The sequence below is a fragment of the Muscardinus avellanarius genome (assembly GCF_963383645.1).
Source record: "Muscardinus avellanarius genome assembly, chromosome: 20".
NCBI classification, from domain to species: Eukaryota; Metazoa; Chordata; class Mammalia; order Rodentia; family Gliridae; genus Muscardinus; species Muscardinus avellanarius.
This window is the reverse complement of record NC_137806.1, coordinates 34197814-34213292: the sequence shown is the minus strand read 5'-3', so window position 1 is coordinate 34213292 and position 15479 is coordinate 34197814. Positions and strand designations below refer to the sequence as shown.

The following is a 15479-nucleotide window of genomic DNA, read 5'->3' as shown; positions in this document are numbered from 1 at the left end:
GGCGTGCGGCCTGAGAACGGCCACTTTTCTATTTTTACTTTTGAACCCCAAAAGCAAACATCTCTGATTTCAGTGTCCAGTTCCTTCTCGGTCATCAAACGTTGTGTTAAGAGTTAGAAGCCCACACTGGCGTGGTGGTGCACGCCTGTAATTCTAGTCCTCGGGAGGCTGAGATAGGAGGACCACAGATCCAAGGCCCCCTCTGCAGTGTACTGGGGCCCTCCACAACTTAGCAAGACCCTGTTTCAAGATAAAATAAATAAAATAAAATGGGGCTTGGGGTGTGGCTCAGAGGTAGATTGCTCAGTGCCGTAAGTAAGTGAATGAATGAGTTAGTTAGAAGCTCTCTCTGATATGAAACGCCACGTCCTCCTCTTAGAGACGAGATGACACAATAAAACCGTCACTGAAAACCAGGCATTTGTATCAGGACCTGGTTTCTCTGCAGAGCGTGACCAACTGGACACTCCAGTAAGCCCGGGGCAGGCTCCAGGTCTGCCATTTTAAACCCTTAGCTAAGGATGAGAAATGTTTTACAGGCTTCGCTCAGCGTGGTGACGCACACCTGTCATCCCAGTACTGGGGAGGCAGAGACAGGAGGATCTCAGGTTTGAGGACAGCCTCAGCGATGTAGCCAGACCTCCAACAGCCTAGCAAGACCTTGTTTCAGAATAAAAATTAAAACAGGTCTGGGGATGTAGCTCAGAGGTAGAATGCCCCTGGGTTCAATCCCCAGTGCCACAAAACCACAAAAAAAAAAAAAAAGAAAGAAAAGAAAAAAAAAAAAACACATTTTGCCTGCCAAAGGGGCTGGTTTTGCAGGACCTCGTCCGTTTATTTGCTCCTTATCTTTGAGGAGGGCGTTCGCTCTCCGGAAGCTCCGAGTTGACTTCGTGGTGTCTCAGCTCCTCGGCGATGGAGTTTTAGCGTGGCTCTCTTGAGCCGAGTTCCTGTACGTGCAGCTCTGCCCCGGACGTGTCCTGGCAGCATGGGCCTCGTGAGAGCGAGCTGGTGGAAGGCGCAGGCCCGGGGACAAGACGCGGCCCGCGGAAGCACGCCGCGTGGACAGACCCCGGGTCTTCGGAGGGTCCGGGATCTCGGCCGGGGATCCTGAGCGCTTCAGGAGCGGACATCGAGGACTTGGGCTTCGAGCGGTAGATGTTAAAGCAAAATCGGTCAGGGTGAAACGGCGCAGCCAGGACGGTCACGCCTGTGATTCCGGTCCTGGGGAGGCCGAGACAGGAGGATCACAGGTTACGGGCCAGCTCCAGCAATTTAGTGAGACCCTGTTTCAAAATAAAAAATAAAGCAGGGTTGAGGGTGTCGCTTGGGGGTAGAATGCACCCGAGTTCAACCCTCAGAAGCATAAAACGAAATAAAACCCACGGCTGAGAAGCCAGCGGCGTCGGCAGGCGGCACGGACCGCGCCAAGGCTGACGCCGTCTCTTCTCGCAGAGTGCTGGGAGCAGGACCCGCACATCCGCCCGTCCTTCGGCCTCATCCTCCAGCAGCTGTCTGCCATCGAGGAGGCCGTGCAGACCGAGATGCCCCCGCAGTCTTTCCACTCGCTGCAGGATGACTGGAAACTGGAGATCCAGCAGATGTTTGAGGACCTGAGAACAAAGGAGAAGGTAGGAGGAGGTTTTTAATGCCATGGTGACCGCACGCTCAGAGCGTCCAGGGAAGCTGGGTGGGGGCACTTGGGAGGCCGAGACAGGAGGATCGCAGGCCAGAGGCCAGCCTCAGCAGTGTTGGGAGACGACACCCGGCAACTTAGTGAGACCCTGTTTCAAAATAAGAATATAGGTTGGGGGTGTGGCTCGGAGGAACAGCGTCCGTAGGTTCAATCCTCGGCGCCATCCACACACCAGGACAGAAAGCATGAGAAACGGGAGCTGAGACCCAGGCAGGCTCACTCTGCCATCTCTGCGGATGTATTTATTGCTTGCTTTCTTGCAGGATAAAAATAGAACAAAAGTGTACTCAAAATGTATAACTGGAGGAAAGGCTCTTTTATTTGGAGATTTTTTTCTTCTTCTTTTGGTACTAGGGATTGAGACCAGAGGCATTCTGCTTCACACTACTTGCTGAGGCTGTCTTTGAACTGTGATCCTCTGTCTCAGCCTCCCAAGTACTGGGATAATGCCCAGCTTAGCACTTTTTTTTTTGGTACTAGGGATGGGACCCAGGGGCATTCTACCTCTGAGTTACACTGAGCTAGTTTTATTCTTTCTTTCTTTCTTTCTCTCTCTCTTTCTTTCTTTCTTTCTTTCTTTCTTTCTTTCTTTCTTTCTTTCTCTTTCTTTCCTTATTTGGTGGTACTGGGGATGGAACCCAGGGGCTTTCTACCTCCGGACTCTACTCCCAGCCCTATTTTATATTTTATTAGAAACAGGGTCTCACTAAGTTGCTGAGAGCCTCACTAAGTAGCTGAGGCTGGCTTCGAACCTGTGCGATCCTCCTGTCTCAGCCTCCCAAGCGCGGGGATTACAAGCGTGCGCCACCACGCCCGGCTAGTTTTATTCCTTATTTTGAAACAGTCTCAGTAAGTTGCAAAGGGCCTCACTGAGTAGCTGAGTCTGGCCACTGTGATCGTCCTGTCTCAGCCTCCCAAATGCTGGCATCGCAAGTGTGTGCCACCACGCCCAGATAGCATTCATTTTTAAAAGACACTGTAACACTAGACCATTTTGATGAGCCAGGGTTAATTCTCAAGTGTGTAAGTGGCGGCCCCAATTCTCTTGCTGGGCACGTAGTCGGTGTGTATATACGGGCGTGTTTCTAATGTGTCATGTTCAAACGTTTGGTGTGGTTAATTACTAATAATGTTGATGAAGGTCTATCCAGAAAAGGATTTTATATCTGGTAGGTCTTGGAGATAGACGAGGGTCGGTCCCAGCCTTCAGAAGCTGGGTGATTTTTTTTAAGCAGGATCCTGGGGGAATGCCTGGGGCAGAGGACACTGGGGCCTGGGACTGGGACTGTCGGGGTACCCACGGGAGTCACTTCTGTCGGCCTCTGCAGCCAGGCAGCCGGGCGCATCCTGTGTGTGGTCCCTCTCTGTGCCCCTCTTCTCCCTGAGTGCCACGCCACAGGGGGTGAGGCTCAGATGAGCCCTGCAGGGGCCCAGCACTGCCTCGGGCCTCCCCACCCCCACCCCAGGGAAGAGGTAAGGAGGTCTTCACCGGCAGGGGGCCAGGCCTTGGGTCTGCTGGGGAAGGGTCCAGGCCCAGGCTGGACTGGGCTTCCTCCTGCAGCTCTCAGAGGGGCTGCTCCCAGCCAGTAGCTCCTCGTCCCTGTGTTCCCTGGAAGCTTGAATACATTTCATTGACTTAAAATAATCAGGAAGTGACTTGATTTTTTTTCATGCTTCTCCAAATGATTTTTAGGAATTCTCAAGTTAGATGTGTAGTCAAAGTCGGATGTGGTGGTGCACACCTGCAGCCCTGGTACTTGGGAGGCGGAGATGGAAGAATCATAGGTTCAAGGCCAGCCTCGGCAATTTAGTGAGGCCCTTCACAACTCAGTGAGACCCTGTTTCAAAATAAAAAACAGATAGCCAGGTGCGGTGGCGCATGCCTGCAATCCCAGTACTTGGGAGGCTGAGATAGGAGGGTCAAAAGTTAGAGGACAACCTCAGCAAGTAGCGAGAATCCTCGACCCAGCGGGACCCGCTTTCAAATAAAAATAAGCTGGGCCGAGTGTGTAGCTCAGAGGTAGAACAGAGCTGGGTTTAATCCCCAGCACCCTCCCGAAATTTGTTTAAGAAATATAAAAATTATTTTAGGCAGTAGCAGAGGACTTGGGAGGAGGGCTGAGGAAAATGATAACATGTTCGAATTTAAACTTGCAAGCGCTACTGCGTACGGTCTCTACACGCCCTTTTCACCTGCAGCCCAGTTACTGCGCATTGTTCTGGGAAGGGCAGGGTGTGAGCGTCCCCACCAGGGCTCTCTAACACACGGCGTGGAAATAAGGGCCCGGGTGGGAACGAGCGGGCGGCCTCTGCCCGCGTCAGGGTGTCTGGTGGGCTCTGCTGTTCAGATGGAGTGCTCGGCCGCTTGGGGTCCTCTTTTCTTTGTCTTCGATACCTGGGTGCCGCTCTTTCAAAGCCAGCGCACAGGGGCCCTCTGGTTCCCGCTCGAGGCCGGCCAGGAGCTGTTTGCTGTGTTCCTCTCGCCTGCTCTGCCAGCTTCTCCCTGGCAGGGCGGCAGCACGCCATGCCCTGTCAACCCCGTTCCCTCGCTGGCTGCGCGGCCGGGAGGCGGCGGGCCCGGGATTGCTGGTCAGGAACTTGGCTCCGGCCTGAGCTCTTCAGTAACCTGGAGCCTCTGGAGACGCCGGGCCCCGGCCCCAGCGGCCTCTCCGGGTCTCTGTCTGGCCCGGGATTGTCTTGGGCGCCACGGGCCTCGCGTAGCCACTAATGATTAACCTTCCTGCCTGTGCCAAGGAACGAAGCATATACTCCGGCTAGCAGCAGTCTCTCCAACAGAAAGAACGTTTTTGTGTGTTTTACAACTCCAAAATGATCAAGAGGACTTTATATCCCCAGACTTTTTTTTTTTTTTTTTTTAGAACTGGGGAGTGAACCCAGAGGCATTCCACCTCCAAGATAGACCCCCAGATCTATTTTACTTCTTATTTTGGGAAATGGGGTCAGTGGATGTCACTGAGGTGCTGGGGGTCTTGGTAAGTCGTTGAGCCTCCTATCTCGGCCTCCCAAGTCCTTGGCCTACAGATGTACATCTCCGTACCTGGCGTGCTTCTACTGATGGGTTTTAAGATTTACGCAGAAGGAATATGATCTGGTGGCCTTTTCTTTGAGTACTTTTTTTGAAACTATAGTTTAAGGCAATTAAAAAATTGTGTGTGTGTGTGTGTGTGTGTGTGTGTGTGTGTGTGTGAGATTGTTGCGAGAAGATGCATATTTTAGATTGAACCCAGAGTTAAGAGCGGGTCTCTATTCAGCGCTCAGCTCAGCGCACTGCCATAGCCCCTCGGCAAATCACTTAACGGTAGCAGGTTGGAGCGAGACCACCCCGCCGGAAAGGAATCTCTTAACAGACAGGTTAAAACAGACAGGTTAAAGTTAGAAGCTGCAAGCTGAGTGAAAACTCCTCTGTCCCCCAAACACTGCAGTGAACAGCCTGGTATAAAAGAAAGAGGACCTAGTAAAAGACTGGGTTACATTTTTTTTGGGGGGGTACTGGGGGTGGAACCCAGAGGCTTTCTACTTCCGGGCTGTACTCCCAGCCCTATTTAATATTTTATTTGGAAACAGGGTCTCACTAAGTTGCTGAGAGCCTCGCTAAGTAGCTGAGGCTGGCTTCGAACCTGTACGATTCTCCTGTCTCAGCCTCCCAGGTGCTGGGATTACAAGCGTGCGTTTACAGGTTTTTTTTTTTTCTGTGTAACTTTTTAACTGTTCTTCTCAAGTAATAAATAACAATATATATCTGGCTCACTGTGCAGAAATATTGACCTGCACTATAGTTAAGAATCAGCTGAGCCGGACATGGTAGCGCAGGCTTGTAATCCCAGCATTTGGGAGGCTGATACAGGAGGATCATGATTCGAGGACAGCCTCAGCCACTTAGTGAGGCCCTTTGTAGCTCAGTGAGACCCTGTTTCAAAAATAAAGAATGAAGCCAGGCGTGGTGGCGCACGCTTGTAATCCCAGCATTTGGAATCTGAGACCGGGGGATCAGGGTTAGCAGACAGCCTCAGCTACTTAGTGAGGCCCTCTGCAACTCAGTGAGACCCTGTTTCAAAATAAAGAATAAAAAATTGGGCAGGGGGTGTAGCTCAGAGGTCAAATGCCCCTGGGTTCCATCCTCAGACCCTCAAAAAAAAAAAAAGAATGAAAAATAGGGCTGGGGGTGTAGCTCTGAGGTACAACACCCCTGGGTTGGTTCCATCCCCAGTACCAAAAAAAAAAAAAAAAAAAATTGGTAGCATGAGTAGATAGCAGTTGGTCTAAAGCAAATTACTTCTGTAGTTTTGGTTATATACCTTATTTGGAAAAAAAAATAAGCTAAAGAATGCATCTAAGCCACGATTCAGTGACTTTGGTAGAATTCCTGTAAATTCAGAATTCGTGTGATCGCAGTGAAAGTGTCTCTTTGTGACAAGTCCTCCCACTCTGGCTTTCTGTCCTTTAGGGGAGGCTGGTTTTCTGCGTAGAGTTTACTTTTGGACACTTGTGCTAACAGACTTAAGTGACTCATGGGTCGCGGGCGCTGGTGCGCGGCTGAGCCTCTTCTCCGCGTTTCTTGGCGGGCCGGTGTCCTCGGGGTGGGCCTGCTTACAGGGTGCCTGGTCATGCCAAGCAGGACATGTTTGTTTGCCCAGCACTCCTGCTCTCAAAGCTGCGGGCCCGGAGCTCTGCCTGAAGAGGCGTCTCCTTACCAACCCTGGCACTTGGGCGTGCTAGATTAAATTGTCTGAGCAGTGCACACAAAGCCCGCAGGAGCCTCGCTTCCTGTGTAAACGTGGGCCACGTGATCTGGGCTAGAAAGTACTCGACACTCACAGGAATATTTGCGTCTCGGGTGAAGAGGCTCTTAGAGTGAGTGAGCACTGAGGACCTGCATTTAAAACCCGCCAGCGTTCTCAGTCGTACTGCTGAATATTTTTTTTTCCTAAGGGCCATAGTTGTAGTTTTAATTCATAGATGTTTTGCTTCTCAAGAACTCATTCTAAAACCTAAAGCAGAAGAGGTTAAACATAGCTGGGCGTGGCTCATCTCAGCGTTTAGGAGACTGAGACGGGAGGATCACAGTGTGTGGCCAGCCTCAGCTACTTGGTGAGGCCCTTTGCGACGCAGTGAGACCCTGTTTCAAAATAAAGAATAAAAAATAGGGCTGGGGGTGTAGCTCAGAGGTAGGATGCCCCTGGGTTCCATCCCCAGTACCACACAAAAAAATACGAGGTTAAACATTAGTGAACGCCGACTTCGACAGAGGATTTGTTATTAAGTGATACTGTGGGTGTGTACGAGACCTGGAGGCTTTGTGTATGGGGTGTGTTTTCCCTTGGGTTATAATTCTAGATGTTTCCTCGTCACTGATCACAGGCCTTAGGTGGCTGCTACCGCATGAACTGTTTTTCCTTTATGCCTTCCACCGGGTGTTTATTTTCTAAGCCAGCTCTTAAATGCAACAAGGAAGTCCTCAAGACATCTGAATGGCAACTAGAATCATTGTCCTTGATTAATGGAGCCCCTACCTTGAGCTTCTATCTATCTATCTATCTATCTATCTATCTATCTATCTATCATCATCTATCTATCTACTAGGAATTAAACCCAGGGGCTACCTACACCCCTACCCTTATTTTATTTATTTATTTATTTGTTTGTTTTAATTTTGTAGCAGGGTCTCGCAAAGTTGCCTTGGCTGGCTACCAACCTGCAACCCTCCTGTCTCAGCCTCCCACGTCTTGGGATTCTAGGTGTGCACCGCCACGCCTGGCCCTGGGCTTCACTTGAAAATGGGTCCCTCCCATGTGTGCTTGGTGGCTGGGGACGGGTGTACACCTGCGTGTCAAGTGACCATAAAGGGTGGAGATGGAGAGGGAGGGATTAAGGTCAGGGTAACGCGGAGGCCTCTTTCTGCTGGACAGAACTAACCATGGAGCTCGGAGCCTGCAAAGGAACTCCCTCTCCAGATGATGTGGGGGCAGGTCTTGGCTTGGAGTTCCTGGCGCAGGAGCCGGCCCTGGGCGGGCTGGAGAAAGCAGGGCACAGAAGCGGGAAGGGGCCTCGCCAGGCACGGGACCGGGGCCGAGGGGTGCAGGTGCAGTGGGATGGGCGCAGGCGTTGCATGGTGGACCCCAGGCCGACCTCCCTGCAGGGAGTGATCCCGGGCTGTGGCTCTTTGTCTCCCGCAGGAGCTGAGGTCCCGGGAAGAGGAGCTGACCCGGGCCGCCCTGCAGCAGAAGACCCAGGAAGAGCTGCTTCGGCGGCGGGAGCAGCAGCTGGCGGAGCGCGAGATCGACGTGCTAGAGCGTGAGCTCAACATCCTCATCTTCCAGCTGAGCCAGGAGGCGGCGCACGGGAGGAAGCAGAGGGGCAAGTTCAGGAGGAGCCGCCTGAAGCCCAGGGACGGACACAGGATCAGTCTCCCCTCAGGTGCAGCCGGTGCTCCCTGCGCGAAGGCGCCCTAGCCCTAGCCCTAGCCCTAACCCCTAACCCTAGCCCTAGCCCTAGCCCTAACCCTAGCCCTAACCCCTAACCCTAACCCTAGCCCTAACCCTAGCCCTAGCCCTAGCCCCTAACCCTAGCCCTAGCCCTAGCCCTAACCCCTAACCCTAACCCTAGCCCTAACCCTAGCCCTAGCCCTAGCCCTAGCCCTAACCCTAGCCCTAACCCCTAACCCTAACCCTAACCCTAGCCCTAGCCCTAGCCCCTCACCCTAACCCTAGCCCTAGCCCTAGCCCTAACCCCTAACCCTAACCCTAGCCCTAGCCCTAGCCCTAGCCCTAGCCCTAACCCTAGGGTGGTAATCCCAGGTCCTTGGGGAAGCAAGTAAATGTGATAGTGAAATAGCAAGTTACTGTCTGTCTGTCTGTCTGTTTATCATCTATCTATCTACTAGGAATTAAGCCCAGGGGCATGGTGGTACACACCCGTAATCCCAGCACTCGGAAGGCGGAGACAGGAGGATGGCAGGTTCCTCTGATTTAGTGAGACCTTGTTTAGGGCTGGGGAAGCCGGGCGTGGTGCACACGCTTGTAATCCCCGCGCTTGGGAGGCAGAGACAGGAGGAGCGCGCAGGTTCGAAGCCAGCCGCGCGTGTTGGTTTAGGAGACCCTGTTTCCAAATAAAAAATATTAAAAAATAGGTCTGGGAGTGTAGCCCGGAGGTAGAAGGGCTTCCAGGAACCCCAGTACCACCAAAAACAAACAAACAAAAAATAGTGCTGGGGAGGAAACTCGGAGGTAGAATGCCTCTGAATTCAGTTTACACACTTACACACACACACACACACACACAACTATTTTATCTGCAGTGAATCTTCTACTTCTAGCAAAGATGAGAGGGAATCCTAGGACTGTGGGTGCCCACGCCCTGCAGCCTCGGCTCTGTTGTTGAGTGGTTAACACTTTGATATCCCGTGGGACACTCTGGGGGATAGGGTAGTAAGAATCCAATGAAAACGGAAATAAACTTGGAAGAAAAAAATAAGTGAATCCTGCGGCGGGTCTGCTCTTCAAGGGCGAGAGATCAAAGGAGATTTGCGAGGGTTCCTGAGGTCAGACTTGCACAACCGAGTTTCTTCTCAGAAGTTCCTTGACTGATAACCTCGAGTTTGTTCAAAGCCGACCAAAGATATCTGGCTATTTTTGCCAAGTTTGACTCCTGGGCTGTACTGTTTGATGTTTCACTTTATGAGACTCAGGGGAGAACATTTGAGTTACATATTTATTTACTCTGCAGCAGGTAGTGAAAGACTTCAGTTAAAACATAACCAAGAGTCCGGGTGGTTTCAGTAGTATATCCGTTAGGAAGGGATCTCTGGAATTCCCGATGGCAGTCACCCGCTTGGCCACCAGGTGGCGCTGTAGAACTCGCATAGAAACCGGTTTCCATGTGTATCTTCCGATTCCAGGAGTGTGCTCATGTTCTAGTGTGCAGGTATGCACGCGCGCACGCACGCGCACACACACACACACAGTATAATACCCACAATATTCTTTTTTTTTTGCAGGTCTGGGGATGGAACCCAGGGGCATTTGACCTTCAAGCTACACCCCAGCCCTATTTTTATTCTTTATTTTGATACAGGGTCTCACTGAGTTGCAGAGGGCCTCACTAAGTAGCTGAGGCTGTCAGCGAACCACATCCTCCTGTCTCAGCCCCCCAAATGCTGGGATGACAAGTGTGCACCACCACGCCCGGCTCCAGAATAGAACATTCTTAGTATAGAAGAAAAAGCCATTATTTGTGCCTTATGTTCAGTGGGTGCAGTTGTACCTGAGCTCACCATCTGGTAGAAAACCCTTCCACTGACCGCGTTCGTTCAGCCCCTCTCAGGGCCCGTTCAGGAGGACACACTCCGAGGCACGTCTTCCTTCCCAGGAGCTCCCTGGCCACGTTTCCTGAACCTTCCACAGCGTCCTCCTCTTCAGAAAGCAGCTTAGAGAATTTTCTAGACGTTCCTGCAAACTGGCCCCTTATCTTTGTGCCTGCTGGCCTTTCAGATGCTTGTTACTCACTGAGAATCATTGACTCATCTGGAACTTTTTTTTTGGTGGTACTGGGTGGAACCCAGGGGCTTTCCTACCTCCGGGCTATACTCCCAGACATATTTTATGCTTTATTTAGAAACAGGGTCTCACTAAGTTGCTAAGAGCCTCACTCAGTAGCTGAGGCTGGCTTCAAACCCATGCGATCCTCCTGTCTCAGCCTCCCGAGCGCGGGGATGACGAGCGTGCGTCACCACGCCCAGCTCTAGGCTTTTAAAAAGCATTTAAAAAAACATTGTGGCCGGCGTGGAGGGCACGCTCGTCATCCCTGCACTCGGGAGGCAGAGACAGGAGGACCGCGCAGGTTCAAAGCCAGCCACTTGCGCTGGCTTAGGAGACCCTGTTTCCAAAAATAAAAAAGTATAAAATAGACCTGGCAGTGTAGCCCGGAGGTAGAAGGGCTTCCAGGAACCCCAGTATCACCAAAAATAATAATAATTATTATTAATAATAATATAAATAAACCATTGTGATGATAACTTAAAAGGATCACTCCAGGCCGCCGCGCCTGGATTCCTCTGTAATATTATGCCTGGGACTCACCGGGGGTAATTTTTCATCTCATAGCTATGTACTGACTTAGTGCTAGAAAACTCAAATGTTGTTTTATTTCTGCTAGAATCTAGTGTTTGGCTGCCAAATGGGACTTTAAAAAGTGACCCAGGCCAGGTGTGGTGGCATACACCTGTAATCTCAAGACTTGGGAGGCTGAGACAGGAGGATCGCAGGTTCAAGACCAGCCTCAGCAACATAGACTCCCAGCAACCTAGCAAGACCCTGTTTCAAAATAAGAATAAAATAGGGTTGGGAAATCTCAGCAGTAGAGTGCCCCTGGGCTTACTCCCCAGTATAGGAAGGAAGGAAGGAAGGAAGGGCGGGCGAGTGAGCTGGGAGTGTACCTCAGAGATAGAATTCTCCTGGTTTCAATCTCCACTACCAAAAAAAGTGGCCTACCATAACCTAAAAGCCATAATTTAATAATTATACCTTGTGATTCTCAGAATTTGTAGAAGGCAGAAGCATAGCCACAGAGGACAGTCTTACATGTTGTGGCCACTGTAAATCAACCTGCATGGTGTTTCTTTTGAACTTGGGCTGTGCTTTTAAGACACCTGAGAGGTTGGAAGCCTCAGAGGTCAGCGTGTGCTGGTTTCTTCTATTTCAGAAGGACCGGGAGCCGGCAGAAATCTCTGCCCGGGGTTCTGAGTGGGAGCGCGGCGCACAGGGAGAGAGGGCGCGCCTCGCAGGGACACTTCGGAGGCAAATGCCGCTCCCCTGCAGGAGTGACCGTTCCCCGCGGCCGCGCTCCTGGTGAATGAAATGCCAGCATCACCAGCAGAGATGCTCGTGGCAGCTTTCCCCAGAAGCCTGGTGCAGGGGTATCGCAGGAGAACAAAGAAAAGGAGGACCACGGGTCTAGCAAGCGCAGAATGCCGAGGGCAGGCACGGCCACTGGTCTCTGCCGCCCCGGGGTTCCTAAATGTATAACCGGGGCAGGCTTACCCTCCCCTGCTTCACAAAGACAAGGCTATTTATAACAAAGCCTGGCTTCTGCGTGTAAACACAGGCAGAGGACTGCTTTGCTCAGTCATGCAGTTCTTTTCAAAGTACTAGGGTTGCACCCAGGGGCATCTTACCTCTGAGCCACACCCCCCAGCCCTATTTTATTTTATTTTTTATTTTGGAAGAATCTCACTAAATTGCTGAGGGCCTTGCCGATAAGCTGCTGAGGCTGGCCTTGAACCTCCTGCCTCAGCCTCTCAAGTGTTGGGATTCCGGGTGTATGCCACCAGGCTTGGCGAGTCGTGCATTTTTGAAAGAGCATCTAATGCCCGCCAGGTAGACTGGAGCCCGAGGGGGCGTAGGAGAAGACCCGAAGGAGCTGGAGCTCCTGGACACGAACTGAGTCTGCAGTGGAGGTGGGGGCAAGGGACACCGGCATTCATGATCACGCACCATGTCCTCAGCACGGTGCAGGTGCTGCTGGCCCTCCTTTGTGTTCAGTTTTAAATAGCAGTCCTGTGAAATAAGAACAATCGTTTGTTTGTTTTATATCCAGTTTTTACAGATGAATAACCGGAGTCTTACAGAAATCATGACACTTTCCCAGAATTCACATGGCTAGTGAGAGGTGAAACTGGGCTTCCAGGCCAGGTCTGCTAACTCGCGGACCCAGAATATAAGTTCTATGAGAAGAATATATAACACAGAACTCATGAGATAGCTTGTGTTTTGTGGATATGTAGGGCCAAAGGAGAAGGCTGTAATCGAAACCCTTCCGATTTCTAGCATGAATAATTTCATAGCCGGGCGTGGTGGCGCATGTTTGTAATCCCAGCCTTTGGGAGGCTGAGACAGGAGGACCGTGGTTTGAGGACAGCCTCAGCTATTACTTAAGTGAGGCCCTTTGCAACTCAGTGAGACCCTGTTTCAAAATAAGAATAAAAAAAAAAAATAGGGCTGGGGGTGTAGCTCGGAGATAGAATGCCCCTGGGTTCCATCCCCAGTACCACAAAAAATAAAAATATGCCTTGCTCACCAGATTCTAACTACCTCATCTCAGAGGCAGGTGCTTCATTAACGTTCTTTGAAGTATAGTTTCCACAAAGGTAAATTATAACTCTTTCAAATGTGAGATAAATGAGTCTCTAAGATTTTGCTTAACTCATCAATTAGTGAAGAACCAGATAAAACCAGTTCACAGGAGAATTGGGGATGCCAGCACTTTCTGGACAATTTCATAAAGGAATGCCAGTCTCTTCATTAGGCTGCTGGGTTAAACACAAACCCGATGTGTTCACTAAGGCAGGAAACCACAGCTCTGAAGGTGTGTGTGTGTGTGTGTGTGTGTGTGTGTGTGTGTGTGTGTGTAAACAGCATCTCAGTAAGTTGTGGAGGGCCTCAGGACCTCATCAAGTTGCAGAGCTGGCCACACACCTGAGATCCTGTCTCAGCCTCCCAAGTACTGGGATGACAGGTGCGCACCACCACAACAGGCTGTTTGTTTGTTTTTTTAACCAACATGGAATTATTTGCATCAGCACCAGACAGAAATCTATAAGTTCGCCTCTGGTCCTGACAAGCTGTTAAAAAAAAAAAAATAGCCCAGTCTACAGGAAACAGCCAAAGGTTATTCTCAGCCCTTCACTGAAAGAAGTCCCAGAGATACCTTTTACCAGTGTCCAAGTTTTCAGAAGTTTGCCTCTTTGCAGAGCTCCTCAGACCTCAGACAGCCTCCCTCAGAGCCCTGTGGCTTTTCCCTGGAGTCTGGAGTCCTTGCTTGTCCTGGCACGTCTCCTAGGGAATGACAGCTCCCCTGGTGGAGTACCTGGCCGCGGGGTACTTGAACCAATGATTTTTGTCTTGGGACAGCAGCTCTGGGAAGCACTTTCACTCTCACCAGCTGGAGGAGGAGCCAGGCGGGAGCCGCCCTCCGGAGCTTCCTAGGGATGGATCCAAGGGGCTCTTATTCCCGATTTTGCATTTAACTGTCTCCAACTGAGTACAAGCCATTCTGCCCAGAAGGTTGTGAGCTCTCCGATGTCTGGAGCATTTCGTGTGTGTGTGTGTGTGTGTGTGTGTGTGTGTGTGTGTGTGTGTGTGTCTTCCTGTGCCTGACATCGAACCTCTGCATCGTTCCCTCTTTGGCCTGAACCCTGAAATGAACACAAACTAGCAACTCAAGTGAGAAGCAGGCCCCGAACACGGCCGCCCCACCTGCTTTTCTTTTCTGTGCGCAGAGGGCCGGTGATGAAAAGAACCCAGTCGTGAAGTGCTCAGCCTTCCTTTGCTCCTACCAACAGATTTCCAGCACAAGATCACCGTGCAGGCGTCCCCGAGCCTGGACAAGCGCAGGAGCCTGGACAGCAGCAGGAGCGCCAGCCCGCCCAGCAGCCCCACCATGCTCCCGCGCCTGCGCGCCATCCAGCGTGAGCCCCACTCTGCGCCACAGCCCCGCCCTTTCCCCTGCTTCCCCTCCTCTCCCCTCCCCTCCCCTCCTCTCTCTGGGTCCTGTGCCGGTGGTGGTGTGAGCATGCTGCAGGTGGACAGTGAGGGACCTCCTGTGAGACCTGTTAACTACGTGCATGCGACGTTGGCACCAGTGATTAGGCCACGGTTCTCTTTTATACCGATATATATGGGCGTAGACAGACAGCACCTCTAAACACACGAAGTTAGGGCAGGTCAGCCGCAATTCGGGGAAGAGCAAGCAGCGGGAACTTTGCTCCCAGTCTCCCTCAAGCTTGAATCTCTGCTGTCAGTTCCTCCTACTTTTCTTGCTTATTTTAGGCCTAGAAAGAGCTTGTCAGCTGGGCGTGGTGGCGGCACATTCTTGTCATCCCAGCATCCGGGAGGCCGAGACAGGAGGAATCCAGGTTCACAATCAGCCTCAGCTACTTAGTGAGGCCTTCGCAACTCAGTGAGACCCTGTTTCAAAGTAAAGAATACAAATAGGGCTGGGGGTGTAGCTCAGAGGTAAAATGCCCCTGGGTTCTGTCCCCAGTATCGCCAAAAATGAAGATAGGAAGGAAAGGCAAGAAAGAAAAGGAAAAAGAGCTTGCCCGCGATGGGAGGGCTGAGCGAGTTCTCCACTCGCCGGTAGAGGCTCTCCCCGCCCAGGGCCGCCTGGAGCCTTTGGCAGAGCGGCGTGGCTAACAGGGTACTGTCTGTCCAGTGACTTCGGATGAAAGCAATAAGACTTGGGGAAGGAACACGGTCTTTCGGCAGGAAGAGTTCGAGGACGTCAAGAGGAGTTTCAAGAAAAAAGGCTGCACGTGGGGGCCCAGCTCGATTCCAACAAAAGAGAGGACAAACAGCAGAGAGAGGTGAGTGCGAAGCCCGGCGCCGTGACCGCGCTGCGGCCGGCCCAGCCTGCGGAGGGCGGCCCGTCAGGGATGCCTCAGTGTTCCTCGGACTTTCTAGAAGAGTTTATCATGCCGACCTCATTAAGAGATGGCTTAGTTCAGTTCTTTTTTTTTTTTTTCAGTACTGAGGATTGAATCCAGGGGCATTCTACCTCTGAATTACACCCCCTGCCCTATTTTTTTCTTCTTTTTAAAATTTCATTTTATTTATTTATTTATTTAGTTAGTTAGTTAGTTCTGCTGGGGATGGAACCCAGAGGCTTCCTACCTCCGGGCTACACTCCCAAACCTATTTTCTATTTTATTTGGAAACAGGGTCTCACTAAGTTGCTGAGGCTGGCTTCGAACCTGCGTGGTCCTCCTGTC

General features: G+C 51.4%; 1 protein-coding gene across 1 annotated transcript in view; it reads left to right on the top strand.

Moving 5' to 3' along the window:
- The window catches only part of MAP3K21 (mitogen-activated protein kinase kinase kinase 21), a gene marked incomplete at both ends in the record, with an annotated part of 43364 nt that overhangs the window by 16945 nt on the left and 10940 nt on the right, over window positions 1–15479 (top strand). Inside the window, 4 exons of the mRNA XM_080717236.1 lie at window positions 1456–1631; window positions 7891–8131; window positions 14052–14177; window positions 14924–15074. Coding sequence (XP_080573362.1) covers window positions 1456–1631; window positions 7891–8131; window positions 14052–14177; window positions 14924–15074 — 694 coding nt within the window. The remainder of the gene's footprint in view (window positions 1–1455; window positions 1632–7890; window positions 8132–14051; window positions 14178–14923; window positions 15075–15479) is intronic.